The following is a 17232-nucleotide window of genomic DNA, read 5'->3' on the forward strand; positions in this document are numbered from 1 at the left end:
AGTCTCTACAAATTCAAGAAGATTGAAATCATATCAAGCATCTTTTCAGACATTTACACCATGGAATACTATGCAGCTGTAAAAAAGAAGGATCTCTTACCCTTTGAGACAGCATGGTGGGGCATGGAGAGAGTATTATGCTAAGCAAAATTAATCAGTCAAAGAAAGACAAGTATCACATGATCTTACTCATATGTGGAATCTAATGAACAAAATAAACAGATGAACAAAATAGATCTAGAGACATAGAAGCATGCAACAGACTGATGAATTTTAGAGGGAAGGCGGGGGTGGGTGTGTGGGTGGGGAGAGATTAACCTAAGAATTTATATGCATATATCATAACCCATGGAGACAGATAATAGTGTGGTGAAGGCCTGGAGAGGGGTGCAGGGTGGAGGAGACCAGTGGGGGGAAACGGGGACACTTGTAATACTTTCAACAGTGAAGATTTTTTAAAAAGATAGATCACATGTTAGGACACAAAATAAGTCTCTACAAGTTCAAGAAGATTGAAATCATATCAAGCTTCTTCTTGGGTGAAAATGGCATAAAACTAAAAATCAACTACAAAAAAAACCCTCAAAATCCTTCAAGCATATGGAGGCTAAGTAGCATATTATTAAACAATGAATGAGTTACCAATAAGATCAAGGAAGAAATAAAAATTACATGGAAACAACAACAAAACAATGAACACAGAACTACACAAAATCTATGGGTCACAGCAAAAGCAGTCCTGAGAGGGAAGTTTACAGCATTACAGGCCTATCTCAAGAGGCAAGAAAAATCTCAAATAAACAATCTAACCCTCCACCTAGAAGAACTAGAAAAAGAATAAAAAGAAAAGCCCACTGAAAGAAAGAAAGGAAATAATACAAATCAGAGAGAAAATAAATGACACAAAGACTAATAATAAAGAAGATCAATGAAACCAAGATAATGAAAAGATAAACAAGACTGATGTACCTTTAGCCAGACTCAACAAGAAAAAAAGAGGAAAAAAAACAAATAAAATCAGAAATAAAAGGTGAAGTAACAACAGACATCACAGAAATACAAAGGATTGTAAGAAAATACTATGAACATCTCTATGCCAACAAATTGGACAGCCTGGGCGAAATGGAAAAACTCCTAGAAACATAAAATCTTCCAAAATTCAATGAGGAAGAATCAGAAAACCTGAATAGGCTAACTAATGAAATTGAAGCAGTAATCAAAAAACTGTCAGCAAACAAAAGTTTCGGATCAGATGGACTTACAGGCATGTTTTACCAAACATTCAAAGAAGAACTAACACCTATCCTTCTCAAACTATTCCAAAAAATTCAATAGGAGGGAAAACGTCCAAGCTCCTTTTACAAAGCCAGTATTATCCTAATTCTAAAACCAGATAAAGACACTACACAGAAAGAAAATTATAAGCCAATAACCCTGATGGACATAGATGCTAAAATCTTCAACAAAATATTATCAAATCAGATCCAGTAACGCCTTAAAAATATCATACACCATGACCTAGTGGGATTTATTCAGGGAAATAAAGTTGGTATAATATTCACAAATCAATAAATGTGATATATCATATAAACAAAATGAAAGATGAAAATCACATCATCATATCAATAGAAGTAGAAAAAGCATTCAATAAAATCTAGCACATACTTTTGATTAAAACTCTCGGCAAAGTGGGAATAGAGGGATCATGCATCAATGTATTAAAGGCCATATATGAAAAACCTACAGCCAAATCATACTCAATGGGCATTTCCCTTAAGATCAGGAACAAGACAGGGATGTTGGATTTCACCACTCTTATTCAACATATTACTGGAAGTCCTAGCCACAGCGATCCAAGAAGAAATTAAAGGCATCCAAATTGGAATGGAGGAAGGAAAAGTGTCATTATTTGCAGATGACATGATATTTTGCATAGGAAACCCTACAGAATCCACCACAAAACTACTAGATGTAGTAAATGAATTTGGCAAAGTAGCAGGATACAAAATGAATGTCCAGAAACCGGTGGCATTTTTTACAGAGTAATAATGGACCATCAGAAAGAGAAACTACAGAACATCCCCATTTTTATTGCAACAACAACAAAGTAAGATACCTAGGAATAAACTTAACCAAGAAGGTAAATGATCTATATTCAGAAAACTACAGGACATTGAAGAAAGTAATAAAGAAAGATACAAACAAGTGGAAGTATATACTGTATTTATGGATTGGGAAAATTAACATAATTAAAATGTTCATACTACCCAAAGCAATCTATAGATTCAACACAATTCCTATTAAAATACCAATGGCATATTTCACATATCTAGAACAAATATTCCAAAAATTTATATGGAACCAAAAGAGGCCCTGAATAGTTGTAGCAATCTTGAGAATACTGGGATCACAAAACTGAATATCATACTATACTATGAAGCCATTGTAATCAAAACAGCCTGGTACTGGAACAAGAACAGGCATACAGATTAATGGAACAGAATAGAGAGCCCGGAAATCAACCCATGCCTTTATGGACAATTAACATTTGACAAAGAAGGCATGAGTATACAATGGAGTAAAGATAGTTTCTTCAATAAGTGTTGGGAAAATTGGACAGGTACATGGGAAAAAATGAAACTAGACCACCCACTTACTCCATACACAAGAATAAACCCAAAATGGATAAAAGACTTAAATGTAAGTAATGAAACCATAAAAGTTCTAGAAGAAAACATAGGCAGTAAAATCTTGGACATCTTGTGTAACAGTATTTTTGCTGATGTATCTCCTAGGACAAGGGAAACAAAGGAAAAAATAAAACAAATCAGACTACATCAAACTAAAATGCTTCTGTGCAGCAAAAGAAACCATGAACAAAATGGAAAGGGAACCTATTATATAGGACATATTCACCATTGGTACATCTGATAAGGGGTTAATCTCCAAAATATATAAAGAACTTATACAACTCAACATCAGGAAGACAAACAATCCAATTTAAAAATGGGCAACAGACCTTAATAGACACTTCTCCAAAAATGATATACAGATGGCAGATAGATATGTGAAAAGTGCTCATCACTAATCATCAGAGAGATGCAAATTAAAACTACAATGAGGTATCACTGCATACCTGCTAGAATGGCTACCATCAATAAATCAACAAAAAGTGCTGGCAAGGATGTGAGGAAAAGGGAATCCTGGTGGGAATGCACACTGGGGCAGTCACTGAAAATAGTATGGATTTTCCTCAAAAAACTAAAAATGGAAGTGCCTTTTGACCCAGTGATCCCACTTCTGGGAATATATCCTAAGAATCTCGATACACCAATCAGAAAGAATATATGCACCCCTATGTTCACAGCAGCATTATTTACAATAGCTAAGATCTGGAACAGCCCAAGTGCCCATCAGTAGATGAGTGGATAAAAATGCTGTGGTACATTTATGCATTGGAATACTACACGACTATAAAAAAGAAGCATCTCTTACCCTTTGTGACAGCATAGAAGGACCTTGAGATTATTAAGGTAAGCAAAATAAGCCAATCAGAGAAATATAAATACTATATGATCTCACTTATATGTGGAACTTAATGAAGAAAATAAACTGACAATCAAAATAAAACCAGAGGCATGGATACATGAAACAGACTGACAGATCTCAGAGGGTAGACTGGGTAAAAGAAGTTGAAGAGGTTATCCAAAGAAAATATATGCAGAACCCATGGACACAGATAACTAGAGTGAAGGCCAAGGTGGGGGGTGGGGGCGGGGCTGGATGAAATTTAGTTCCTTTAATAAATAAATTAGGCAAAGAATAAATACATATAAATGTGTTTAAAGTTTTCTCAACATTTAAACTTCACTCTAAAGTAATAAATTCACTTAAGGATTTACTGAACACAAACTTCGATTAAGGAACATAAACTTACACACACAAGAAAACAGTCTGTGTGCAAATTCAGTTCTAGCTAAAAAGACTCAACAATTATTGTTAACGTCCATCTTCTAAAAAGCTCTTTTATTATTTGGTGACTTCGCTACATGCTTGTTACTCATGAACAAAAATAATTTCAATTCCAACTATAGTATGGTATATAGAATCAATTTTTCTGTTTCCATCATGTGAGCTCTCAAGATTTCATTTTGAGATAATAATGCTTTAAATTTTATTATTGCCAATAATAATAACTGCAAGTCCTCAAAGTTACCATTTAGCTTATTCTTAAGTATATTAATTTCATTATGTCCATTCTTAGTCACTTTTTTTAAATGTATAAAGCAGCATATATTTTTTAACGTATTATGTAAAATTCACCATTTTCCTGAAAGTTAAATTCCCCAAGAAAACTAGTTAATTTCCAAATCTTCCAAAACCTTCCCAAATAAATTCTCATTACTGCAATGGGATTGCTTCAAATATGGAAAATTATTTTTCTGTCAACAAGGTCACACTGCTGTGTGCATAAAATCTATGATTAACAAGGTAAATGAGTTCAATATTCTAACATATTAACTCCAATTCTATCAATAACATTTCCCTTCTTTTATTACAAATCTAGTTTGTCAAGATTTGCACAGTTCACTCTAATTCTTTTTAAGAAATACAGTTCATTTTCACTGCTAAGAAATAACAATTTACACTGACAGTATTGCTTCACAGATACTGTTAATTGCTTTCTATTCACTAAGAAAAATGTACAGCTAAATAAATTTATTTTGTTATGTGGTGATATAATAAACACTAAAAAACTTAGGCTCAAATTTTAGGTTGTTCAGAAATTCCCTTAACTGTTTTGTTGGGTTTTTTTAATGTTTTTATTGATTTCAGAGAGAGAGGGAGAGGGAAACATCGATGTGAGAGAGAAACATCAATCAGCTACCTCCTGCTCATCCCCTACTGGGGATCAAGCCCAAAACCTGGGCATGTGTCTGGACCAGGAATTGAACCAGTGACCTTTTGGTGCATGGGACAATGCTCAACCAACTGAGCCACACTGGCCAGGGCTCCCTTAATTGTTTAAAACTAAGGTACTTAAATGTCACCTTCTCAAGTAAGCCTACCCTGACCCCCATATTTAAAACTATAGATCTTCTTTTTAAAAAAATCATTTTTTATTTTCAATTACAGTTGACATACATCATTATATTAGTTTCAGGTGTGCATCTCAGTGATTATACATTACATAATTTAATATGTGACCATCCCAATAAACCCCACACCCATCCAGCACCATGCCTGGTTAGTAGAATATTATTGACTACATTCCTTATGCTGTACTTTACATCCCTATGACTATTCTGTAACAATTTGTACTCCTTAATCCCTTCACCTTTTTCATCCACCCCTCCCCACCAATTCCCTTCCCATCTGGCAACCAACAAAAAGTTCTCCGTATCTATGAGAATGTTTTGGTTCATTTTGTTTGTAGATTCAATTATTGATAGATATGCATTTATTGCCATTTTATTGTTCATATTTTTTAATCATCTTTTTAAACAAGACCCTTTAACATTTCATATAATACTGGCTTGGTAGTGATGAACTCTCTAGCTTTTTCTAGTCTGGGAAGCTCTTTATCTGTCCTTCAATTCTAAATGATAGCTTTGCTGGGTAGAGTAATCTTGGTTGTATGTAGTTGCTTTTCATCCCTTTGCATGTTTTGTGCCAAATCCTTCTAGCCTGCAAAGTTTCTGTTGAGAAATCAGCTTACAATCGTATAGGAGCTCTCTTGTAGGCAACTAACTGCTTTTCTCTTGCTGCTTTTAAGACTCTGTTTGTCTTTAACCTTTTGCATTTTAATTATGATGTGTCTTAGTGTGAACCTCTTTGAGTTCATCTTGTTTGAGACTCTCTGAGCTTCCTGGACTTGTATGTTTGTTTCTTTCATCAAGCTAGGGAAGTTTTCTGTCATTTTTTTAAAGTAAGTTTTCAATTTCTTGCTCTCTTCGATTTCTGGAACCCCCATGATGAGAACCTTGGTACACTTGAAGTTGTCCCAGAGACTCCTTACACTATCCTCATTTAAAAAATTCTTTCTGCTGTTCTGATTGGGAGTTTTTTGCTTCCTTAAATTCCAAATTACTGGTTTCTCAGCCTCATATACTCTGTTGATTCCCTGTAAATTATTTTTTATTTCGATTAGTGTATCCTTTATTTCTTACTGGTTCTTTTATGTGCTGTTGTCCTCACTAAATTCCTTGAGCATGTTTATAACTAGTGTTTTGAACTCTGCATCTAGTAGATTGCTGGTTTCCATTTTCTTTAGTTCTTTTTCTGGAGTTTTTTTCTGTTCTTTCACTTGGGACATGTTTCATTGTCTTCTCACTTTGGCCACCTCTCTGTATTTGTTTCTCTGTATTAGGTAGAACTGCTATGTCTCTCAGGCTTGGTAGTTGGCCTAATGTAGTAGGTGTCCTGTAGGGTCTAGTGGCACAGCCTCCCCAATCACCCCAACTGGGCACTTGTGGCACACCCTCCATGTGGGCTTTACACCCTATTGTAGTTGAGTCTTGATTTCTGTGAACACATCAGTGGGAAGGATTTACCCAGGCCTATCAGCTACAAGGAAGGCTGTGATCACTGACCACTGATCTCCAAACACCTTGGAGGATCAACTGTGCAAGGGCCCACCACACAGAGCAGAACTTACCTCAGGAGGGCTCTGTTACCCACTGAGTCCACCCTTGAGTGTGCCACTTATGGAGGTGGTTGGGTGGTGGTGCTTCAACATGGTCTGAAGCTGTCCACTGGGTACACTAGCTCTGGAGCCTCTTAGGAGATTCCAGCTAAGGTGAGGCACTGCCTATGTTCTGCCCAGGGCCACCAGGAATAAGCTACAAAGTGATCTGCAGATGGCTGCTTCTTGTGCTGGGCTTGGAGGTGCCCCAATAAGCCCAGTCTGTGAACCAAGGTTGGCTACTGTTAGTGCTGGGCCTTGGGCCATGTAATGAGAAGTATGGGGCTTGCTGAGGCCAGAGGCTACTTGAGAGATTTTAGAAAAATCTGAATCATGAGCCAAAACAGGCCATTCCTAGAGTAAAACTTGGGTGGGCCCAAAAGTTGGGTGGGATGGAGTCTCAGGGGATCACCACGATGGGGCAAACAGTGTGAGCCATGCTGATAGAATCTCAGATATGGTGCCCCTCTGCTAGGTCTATGGAAGAAGGGCTCATCAAAGGAACAATGGCTTCTGCCAACAATTCTGTCTGGAAGAAAGCTGCCTCTCTAGTTCTTGCCCTGCTGACAAACAATTCAGTTCCTCCATGTATGTCTCTGGTGCCTTACAAGCTGCTGTCCCCACAATGGAGTTCAGAGGGAATGAGTATGAGTAAGTCCATGCATGGGTTCTTTAAGAGGAACTTCCCAGGACTCCAGCAGCCTCAGTCTCCCTTAACATCAATTCTTGCTGGTTTTTACAGCCAGAAGTTATGGGGACTTCTCTTTCTGGGACTGGAATCCAAGGCTGGGGGGACCTAGTGTGGAACTGGGACCCCTCTCTCCTCAGGGGGTAACTCCACAGTCAAGATATCCTTCCTGATTTTTGTCCGCCACACATGGGTGTAGGACCAGACATTTTGCACCTCTGCCCCTCCTACTAGTCTTGATGTGGCTTCTTTAACTTTATAGTTGCAGGAATTTCATTCAGCTCAATTTCAGGCTGTTCTGAATGATGGTGGTTCTGTGGTTTAGTTGTAATTTTGATGTGATTGTGGGTGGTGGTGAGCACTACATTTACCTATGCTGCCATATAGGCCAGAAGTCCTTATAGCTCTTCTTATGTCCTGCAAATGACCCTCCTCCCCTCTGAAGTCCCAGTGTGCCTTACCATAGCCTTAGTTCACAATGCCACATCTAGTCATTTTCCCTTTTTTTCTCTGAACCTCATGCATGTGGGTTTCCCATACATACATATGTAATTAAATTTGGTTATTTTTCTCTTGTTAAAAACAAAAAAACTACAAAACGTGTATCCACTGCTTCCCTCCCCACCCCAACACAGGCACACTTACCCTAGGCCAGGCAGTCCCTATGCCCTTTGTCCTGCTTCCTTTTCTCCTAGCACTGATCATCGTCTAACACAGTACATGATTGATTTGTCTTCTTTGATTTCTTGTCAAGTCTTGCCTATTTTGCTTCCAGCTGCCCCCCAGTACCTAGAATAGTTTCTGTGACATAGAAGGTGCTTTTGAATGAAGGGTAATTTTACCACTAGGTTTAACCATGGAAGATGTTGCTTTTATTTGTTTGAGCTTATTTGGTGACTTATACAACTATGTGGATATGTAATGTTTAATTTTGTAATTAGAGTAAATCCTCATTTTTCACCCTGCTTAGTAGAGAATAAAACTTCCTCCATAGCCTCAACTGAGATGTAATAATGGTTGAAGAGAGCTGCATATCCCTAGGAAGTGGCTCAGAAACTGAAAATACAAAACAAACAAACAAAGCGGTCAAAGAAAATTCATAGGTCGAGATTTTGCAGGGAAAAAGAGCAAGATGCTGCTTTTTCTTTTTGATATTCTTTGGGTCTCAAATGACTGTTCTTAGTCCATTATTAATCATATCAATATATTCCTCATTGTGCTTACTATACATGCTTTACATGTACTGTGATATTCAATGTTCACAACAACCCTAGGAGGTAGATATTATTAACAAACCCACTTTACAAATAGAAGACATTGAGATTAAGTGATTTTCCCAAACATCAGATACATGGTAGAGGTGTCTGGCATTTAAAATTTACATTCTCAAACACTATGCAATACTGCTCCATTCATCATGGCAGATTATATGGTCATGATGAAATACAAGAATTCAGAGATTCCAGCATCCCTATTATTACTTGAATCATTAACAGTATATTTGGTGGACTAGTCATACCAAATAAATTTCAGGCTACAAAGTAGCTAAGCCAATAATCAATAGGGGAAAAGTAAAAGACACAAAAAGCCAAGGAATTCACAGTAATAACAAAAAAGACTGCATAAAGTGTTATTTACTTACCTGAAGTTCTTCCTAAGTGAAATGGTCATTTAATACAGAATTTGCATATATGGAAAAAGAAACATTGCTTTGTAAAAAAAAAAAAAGTCTCACATACCCCTAAAAAACCCTAACTGACAAGTGACAAATTAAATACTAAAACTAAATGAATTTCTGAAAACTACGGGAAAAGTAAAATATATTATGAAGCTTGTTTAATTTTACTTCTTGTCATAAGCCTAAAATGAGATATGTGATATCACCCCTACTGCCTTAGCATTTAGCACTTTCAAAGGATGCTGTTTAAAGCATCCCAAAACACCAAAATAAATTTTTAAAAATCATTTTTCCTACATGTATCTTATAACTATCTTTAGGCTCAACATCTGTATTCTTATCTAAAATTAATATAATTAAATGAAAATTCACTAATATATTATGTTTGAAAAGAATATTAATGCCTTTTCAAATTGTAAACTTAAACCTGCTTAGTAATTCCCATAAGTAGCAGGTACTATTAAGATAGCCCTTATTTGCTACAACCTTTCATGTTCTTAACATGTTTGACATATTTAAAAGTCATAACTGTTGTTTTAAAACAAATATTGTGCCCTAGTCAGTTTGGCTCGGTGATTAGAGCATTGGCCCATGGATTGAAGGGTCTTGGGTTTGATTCTAGTCAAGGGCACGTACCTTGGTTGTAAGCTTGATCCCTGGCCCCGGTTGGGGTGTATGCAGGAGGCAACCAATCAGTGTGTCCCTCTCACATTGATGTTTCTCTCTCTGAAAACAGTGGGAAAAAATATCCTCAGGTGAGGATTAAAAAAATATATATAATGTAACTACATTTCTAAATATATTTTCAAACATGAAATTAAGAAGAAATTACTGATACTCTTCAGAATAATTACTAAGACTAGATGGCTTCATAAGAACTTAAAATTTCATACACTTAAAATTGGGGATTTCTTTTTAAGTGCATCATATATACAAATAGCATCAAAATGTGTACATTTTTGTAGTCTTTATCTTCTATCAACAAAAAATATTATACAGCCCTAGCTGGTGTCGCTAAGTGGTTGGAGCATCAGCCCATGCACCAAAGGGTCACAGGATTCAATTCCCTGTAAAGGACATACACCTTGGTTGCAGGTTCGATTCCTAGCCTCAGTCAGGGCACATGCAGAAGTCAACCAATTGATGTGTCTCTCTCCCGCATCAATGTTTCTCTCCCTCCCCCCCCCTTCCCTTCCTTCCACTCTCTTTAAAAATATCCTCAGGTGAGGATTAACAACAACAAATATATATGTGTGTGTAATATATATATATATATATATATATTCCCCAAAAACGTATACACACTTTGAATGATTATAAAGTCACTGTTTATTAACATACACTTCATTTTCAAAATTTAAAGGAATCTACAGAAATGAATATTTTTTTTGGTCAACATCTGTTTTCAAACTGATGACTGTTCTTGCCCAGGCAATGCTGATAATGCAAAGCAATGGAATCACAAACATCAAATATCATTTCATTGGGTGTTTGTGCACCCTCAATTCATCAACTGTTGCTGGTTTTGTAGCATAAATTTTATCTTTTATGTATCCCCATAAAAAAGTCTAGTGGGTAAATTTTTTCAAAGCTTAATTTGGCTTCACTCATTATTTCAAATCAGTTAAACCTGAAAAGGAGTAAAAAGTTAAGTGATTTATCAACTGTTAAAGTGTGTATACATTTTTGGGGGGACACACTGTGTACCAAAAGAGGTGTATACACACTTTGATCATTCAGGCAGTGTTTATACACACTTTGATTATAAAGGCAGTGTTTATACTTCAACTGAGTTTTCAAACTTTAGGATGAATTTCCTTTGTTCAAACAGTCTGGTTGAAAAGAAATGTCAATTGAGCTATTAGCTGTTAAAGTGTGTATACGTTTTTGGGATACCCTGTATATATACAACTTAGCCACTAGACAGACATCAATAATTCGATTCACTGTAAAGTGGGTGTTCCTAGATGGTTTTTAAAAAATCAAATGTGTATGTCAATTTCTGCCTTCCATGTGTTGTCACTGTAAATAAGTTACCATTTCTTGTAATGAACTGTAATTATACCTTAAGTGACTTCAAATGTATGGGAGCTACTTACTGGCTCTCTTTCAAAAGCCCCAATGTAGTCAAGCTTTCTGAGTTCTTCTATATGTATTTTATAGTATTTTCATATCCTCACATGTCTTCAGGCTGTGAGATCCAATTTCTTCTCTCTGAAACTGCCATATTTGTGGAAGGAAAACCATTAAAATAGCCTTATTAGAAATTTGTACAAAAAACTGCCTCAGAAACAGAGAGGCTTTGAAAGGTACAGAGCATGTGACATCTACTTTAGCAAATCAGAAAATTCTTACTTTTGAGATATTAGTCATATTCCAAACAAAGTTTGTAAACAAATGACTACCGTATTTTCATCTGGAGTGAAAGAGCATCCAGCACAGGATCTGCAACAGGGTCAATCTTTAATTAAAGCACATGGATCTTGTGGAGATTGGAAGATGGCAGTGGAGTAGGTGGGTCTTTTGCCCACGTCTTCCCAGAATCTACCTGGAATTAAAACTAAGATAGGGAATATTTATCCTTAAGTACCAGCTGAAGATTGGCTGAAGAGGAGACTTTTAAGCAGGGAAGGGCAGAGACTACCTCCAGACCTGTAGGCAGGATAGAAACATAACAGGCCTTGGCCCAACTCCCAGGAGCAGTGGGAAAAGGGTGAGGAGGGTTCCCCAAGACAGAAGAGAGGCCTAGACCCCAGATGTGTCTCCCTAGCCCAGCCAGCTAAGGCCAGAACAGCCACCCACACAGCACCAGCGGCAGGGCTCCTATCAGTAAGGGATCTGAGCTGCCTGGAGACAAAACAACTATTTTAAAGGTCTGGCACACAGGATTTTCATTCCCAGACACCCACCCAGGGTTTTGGTGGAGGGAGGGCAGTACAGACTGGAGTTGCCTGAGGAAAGACCAGGGTGGAAGGAGTTGGGAAGAGTAGTGGGGAGGGGGGCTGCCAGGATACCTGTGATGAGTCATACCCCCAATATCACAGCATCCATTTTTCCTAAAAGGCTCAAGACCCTCCCAACAGAAGAGGCCTGGGGAAAGGCAAATACCCCACCCCCTGAGATACAGCTCACCCTCTGGAATCCAGCATGTCCTGCCCTGAATTTTGACCCATGCTAAAAAAGCAGCAGTCTCAGGGAGCATCAGTGGCTGGCTTTGGGGTGGGGACATTCCTCCCACATTCCCAAACCTGACTGGTATTCCACTCCCATTGGAAAGCTGAAGGAAACTCCTGGCTTCCAGAAGACCCCAACAGCCTGCCTAAGAGGGTCACTGCCAGGCTGAGGGCAGGGTTATAGTCCTGGAACACACCAACCATAATACCTGAAGTCTGAATATTTTCTGACCAGCCTTTGGGCCCTGTGCTCCTAAAATATCAGCCTAGGCCCTGGCCAGTGGAGCTCAGTTGGGTGACCATTGGCCATAAACGAAGAGGTTGCCAGTTCAATTCCTGATCAGGGAACATGCCCGGGATTGCAGGCTTGAACCCTAGTAGGGAGTATACAAGAGGCAGCCAATCAATGTTTTGCTCTCATCGATGTCTCTCTCTCTCTCTCCCTCTCCCTTCCTCTCTCTAAAATCAATAAACTATTCTTTAAAACAAAAATTAAAATAAAAACATAAAACCAGCCCAGGAGCTCAGTTTGGCCCCTCATCGGCAACTGAGACCAGTGGAGGAAGCCACAAGCTATGGAACACTTGAAGCTTTGAAAAGGGCACCGAGAGCCAACTTTAGACAGCTACAGACATTGGCTAGCACAAAAGTACCTCCAGATAAGCTAGAAATCAGCATATAAAACAGCCTCAAACAACATAGGAGCTAAAATCTGCCGAGACGAACTTAACTTGATTGGTTTTTTGTTTGTTTTCATTATATTCTTTATTTTTTCTTTTGGATTGTTTTGGTATTTTTAGCATTGTTATTATTTTTTCTCTTTGCTTTTGTTTCTTTCATAGCTCTTATTTGCCTCTTTCCTTCTCTTTTTTCTTTTCTTTCTTTTGCTTCATCTTTCCCTTCTGTTTACCTTTTCATAATTTTTTTCTTTCTTCTCTTTTTTTACCATTTTCCTTTTCCTATTCTTTCTTCTTTTTTCTCTTTTCTCACTACATTCCCATCAGAGTTATTCTTTTGAGGTTGTTTCTATTGCATGTTTTTGTTTGTTTTCTGTTTTGTTTTGTCCTTTCAGCATCTGTACAACAAACAGGTGGCATGATGTAGTTGGGATTGAGCCTCACAGTCAGCCAGCCTGAGAGGAGGCCCCACCCACAAATGGGACAACAATCAAGACCCAATTACAGCAGGAGATCCAAAATAATCTACAGAAGAGTCACTCCTAGAGCATCCAGCTCAGAAGTTCAAGTAGACCACACCAGTGGGTCCCACAGGATATTTACTACAAAAGGTCACCCCATGAAAACTAGAATTCATAACAGGTATACCTAATACATAGAAACAAACACAAAGAAACAACTAAAATGGGAAGACAAAGAAACAACCCCTAAATAAAGGAAAAGAAGGGACCTACTGGTGTAGCTCAGTGGTTGAACATCAACCTATGATCCAGGAAATTGTGGTTCAATTCCAGGTCAGGGCACATGCCCAGGTTGTGGGGTGTGCAGAAGGCAGCTGATCAATGACTCTCATTGCTGTTTCTCTCTCTCTCTTCTTCTCTCTACCTGTCTCTGAAATCAATAAAGATATATTTAAAAAACAAAAGGAGGAATCTCCAAAAAAAGAGCTAAATGAGATGGAAGCAAGTAATTTATCTGACACAGAGTTAGGATAATGGTCATAAGGATGTTCAAGAAACTTAGTGGGAACTACATCAGCATGAAAAAGGACACAGAAACCATAAATAAGAACCCAGTTGGAAATGAAGAATACAATATCTGACATAAAGAATACACTGAAAGGCACTGGTGTAGTTCAATGGTTAGAGCACTGGCCCAGGAAACAAAGGGTCATGGGTTTGATTCCCAGGCAAGTGCACATACTTGGGTTGCAGGTTCAATCTCCGGCCCTAATAGAAGCACATGTGGGAGGCAACCAATCGATGTGTCTCAGACACATTGATGTTTCTATCTTTTTCTTTCCCTCCCCACCTCCCTCCTTTCCACTCTTTCTAAAAAAATTCAATGGAAAAATATCCTTGGGTGAGGATTAACAACTCACTAAAATAACCTCATTCTAATCCATTCAACCTCTTTCCACTGTCCTTCCCTACCTGGCTCATGCTCCCTTCTCTCGCACACAAACTACACTAATTATTGGCAACCCACATTGTCTTCTTGTTGCCTTAGGTCCAACTGCACTATTGTCTGTACACCAAAACTTAGCACTTTATATGTATGACTAACAGTAACTGAGCCCTCTCACATGCAGAGCACTAAATTAGAGAGGAGGGTCCATCAAGTACACTGGAAGCAATTAAAAGCAGGCTTGATAAAGCAGAGGACCGAATCAGTGATTTGGAAGAAAAAGTAGAAGAAGAAAAACAATTAGAACAGCCAAAATAAAAAAAACAAACAAACTTAAAATGCATGAGTAGAGTTTAAGGGAATTTTGGAACAACACGAAATGAAACATCATCTTCAACACAGGGGTATGAGAGGGAGAAGAAAAATAGCAAGGGATGGAGAACCTCTTAAAAGAAATAATGACAAAAAACTTCCCTAACCTGCTGAAGGAAAAAGTCAAACAAGTTCAGGAAGCACAGAGAATCCTAATCAAGGTGAACACAAAAAGACCCACACCAAGAAACATAACTAAAATGGCAAATGTTAATGACAAAGGAGAATCTTAATGGCAGCAAGGGAGAGAGAAAGACAGTCTGTTATCTACAAGGGAGCTCCCATAAGCATGTCATCTGATTTCTCAACAGAAACACTACAGACCAGAAGGAAATGGATGGAAGTATTCAAAGTAATGGAAAGCAAGGATCTGAAACTAAGACTACTATATCCAGCAAGGCTATCATTCAAAATTGAAGGTAAAATAAAGTTTACCAGACAATAGAAGGCTAGAGGAGTTCATTACCATCCAACCAGCATTGCAAGAAATGCTAAAGGGAATGCTATAAGGACAAGAAGAGATGTATAACAAGAGATGAACATAGGCATAAAGAATAAAAAATGAGAATAAATAAGTACCTATCAATAATATTCTTAAAAGAAAATTAAATGCTAAAATCAAATGACATAGGGTAGCTGCCCTGGGAGGCATGGCTCAGTGATTAAAGCATGACCCAGCCACCAAAGGGTTGCAGGTCCAATTCCCAGTCAAGGACATGTACCTGAGTTGCAGGTTCATTAAGGCCCAGTTAGGGTGCATTCTAGAAGCAATCCTCGAGTGAGGATTAAAAAAAAGACATAGAGTAGCTGAATGGATAAGAAAACATGACCCATGTATATGCTATCTACAAAAGACCCACATTAGAACAAAAGACTCACACAAGATGAAAGTGCAACCAAACAGAAGTGAAAAAAGGATTAGGTAGCAATACTTAAATCTGACAAAACAGACTTCAAAACAAAGGCTATAACAAGAGACATAGGTAACTACATAATACTAAAGGGATTATTCAAACAAGAGGATATAACCCTGGTAAACATATATTCACCCAATATAGCAGCACCTAAGTATATTTTAAAAAACATCTGGAAGACTTTAAGGGAGAGATAGATAGCAATACAGTCATAGTAGGGGACTTTAGCAACTCACTGACATCACTGGTTAGATCTTCCAGACAAAAAATCAACAAGGAAACAGTGATGCTAAAGGACACACTAGATGAGATGGATTTAATTGATATTTACAAAACACTTAATTCCAAAGCTGCAGAATATACAATCTTCTCAAGTGCACATGGAATATTCTCAAAGATAGACCACATGTTAGAACATAAATCAAGTCTTCATAAGTTCAAGAAGGCTGGGAAAGATTCAAAGATGGCAGTGGATTGAGTGGAAGCTACACTGACACTCTCCCAGAACCAAACTGGAATTACAACTAAAATATAGAAAAATCATCCTGAATAATCAACTGAAGACTAGATGGAGAGCACCCTCATAACCAAGGACCTAAAGTGGAGACCGCATGGACTGGTAAGAGGTGCGGAGTTTCAACAGTTCTGGCTGGGCTCCCATAGGCAGCAGCTGAAGGTCTGGAGGAATAGATCAGCTGTGGGGGGTTCCCAATAAGAACTCTTGGGCCTAAATCCCAAGCTGGGCTTCCTAGCCCAGAGTACCAAAACTGAGAAAGGCCCCCACATAACATCTGGCTGTGAAAAGCAGCAGGGTTTCTGTCTGCCAGGGAAAGAGAGCTGGAAATGCAGGCACCCTCTTAAAGGGCCAATGCACAAAGTTTCATGTGCAGTCACTCTCCTTGGGCTCCAGCGGAAGGAGGAGGGCCAAGTGGACTGGGGATGTGTGAGGAAAGTCTGGGGTTGCTGGCTTGGGGGATGGAGATTAGAGAAAGTCATCTGGATTCCTGTGTTGAGTGATTCCCCCATACTGCAGAGGACATCTTTCTCAGGCAGACGTTTACCGTCCAAGTAGTTATTGCCTGGGATGGGGGGGGGGGTAGAAATTGCATCATACTGCTGAAAAAATCTTTCCCTCGCCCTGTGGATTTCTACAGGTTGAGTGTCTTTAAAAGACAATAACAATCAGCTTCTGGGTGCTCTGAGTCTTTGCCTGATCTGCTCCTGGACCAGGGGGTTAGAAAGGCAGACCTTGGTGAACATCGTCATTCTTTCCAAATGCACCAAGCAAGAGGAAAGAGGAAAGCTGTAGAGTGCAGAAAGCTTCAAACAGGGTACTCAAGGCCAGTCACAAACAGTGTCTGACAGTGGCCTGCACCAAAGACCATCCAAAAGACTGGGAGTCCTATCAGATCTACCTAATACACAGAAACAAATCCAAACAGGCAGCCAAAATGGGGAGACAAAAAAACAAACCCTAAATGAAAGAACAAAAGAATTCTCCAAAAGAGCTAAATGAAATGAAAATAAGTAATCTATCAGATATAGAGTTCAGAATACTCAACAGCATGAGAAAAGAAATGAAAACTATGAAGGAAATTAAGAATGAGACAGTAGAAATAAAAAAATACATTGGAAGGA

The 17232-nt window shown here is 38.3% G+C and overlaps 1 protein-coding gene across 5 annotated transcripts in view; it reads right to left on the bottom strand.

The window, feature by feature from the left end:
* Window positions 1–17232, bottom strand: part of N4BP2L2 (NEDD4 binding protein 2 like 2) — an 83875-nt gene that overhangs the window by 13744 nt on the left and 52899 nt on the right. For 2 of the 5 annotated variants that reach the window (XM_081125286.1, XM_081125289.1), the window contains exon 7: window positions 13062–13792. The exons of the other annotated variants lie outside the window; for them this stretch is intronic. In XM_081125286.1, the coding sequence (XP_080981412.1) occupies window positions 13783–13792 (10 nt within the window). In that variant the 3' untranslated portion in view covers window positions 13062–13782. Of the gene's footprint in view, window positions 1–13061; window positions 13793–17232 lie in introns of those variants that run through there. 5 annotated transcript variants of the gene reach the window in all.

The sequence above is a fragment of the Miniopterus schreibersii genome (assembly GCF_964146895.1).
Source record: "Miniopterus schreibersii genome assembly, chromosome: 2".
Classification (NCBI taxonomy): Eukaryota; Metazoa; Chordata; class Mammalia; order Chiroptera; family Miniopteridae; genus Miniopterus; species Miniopterus schreibersii.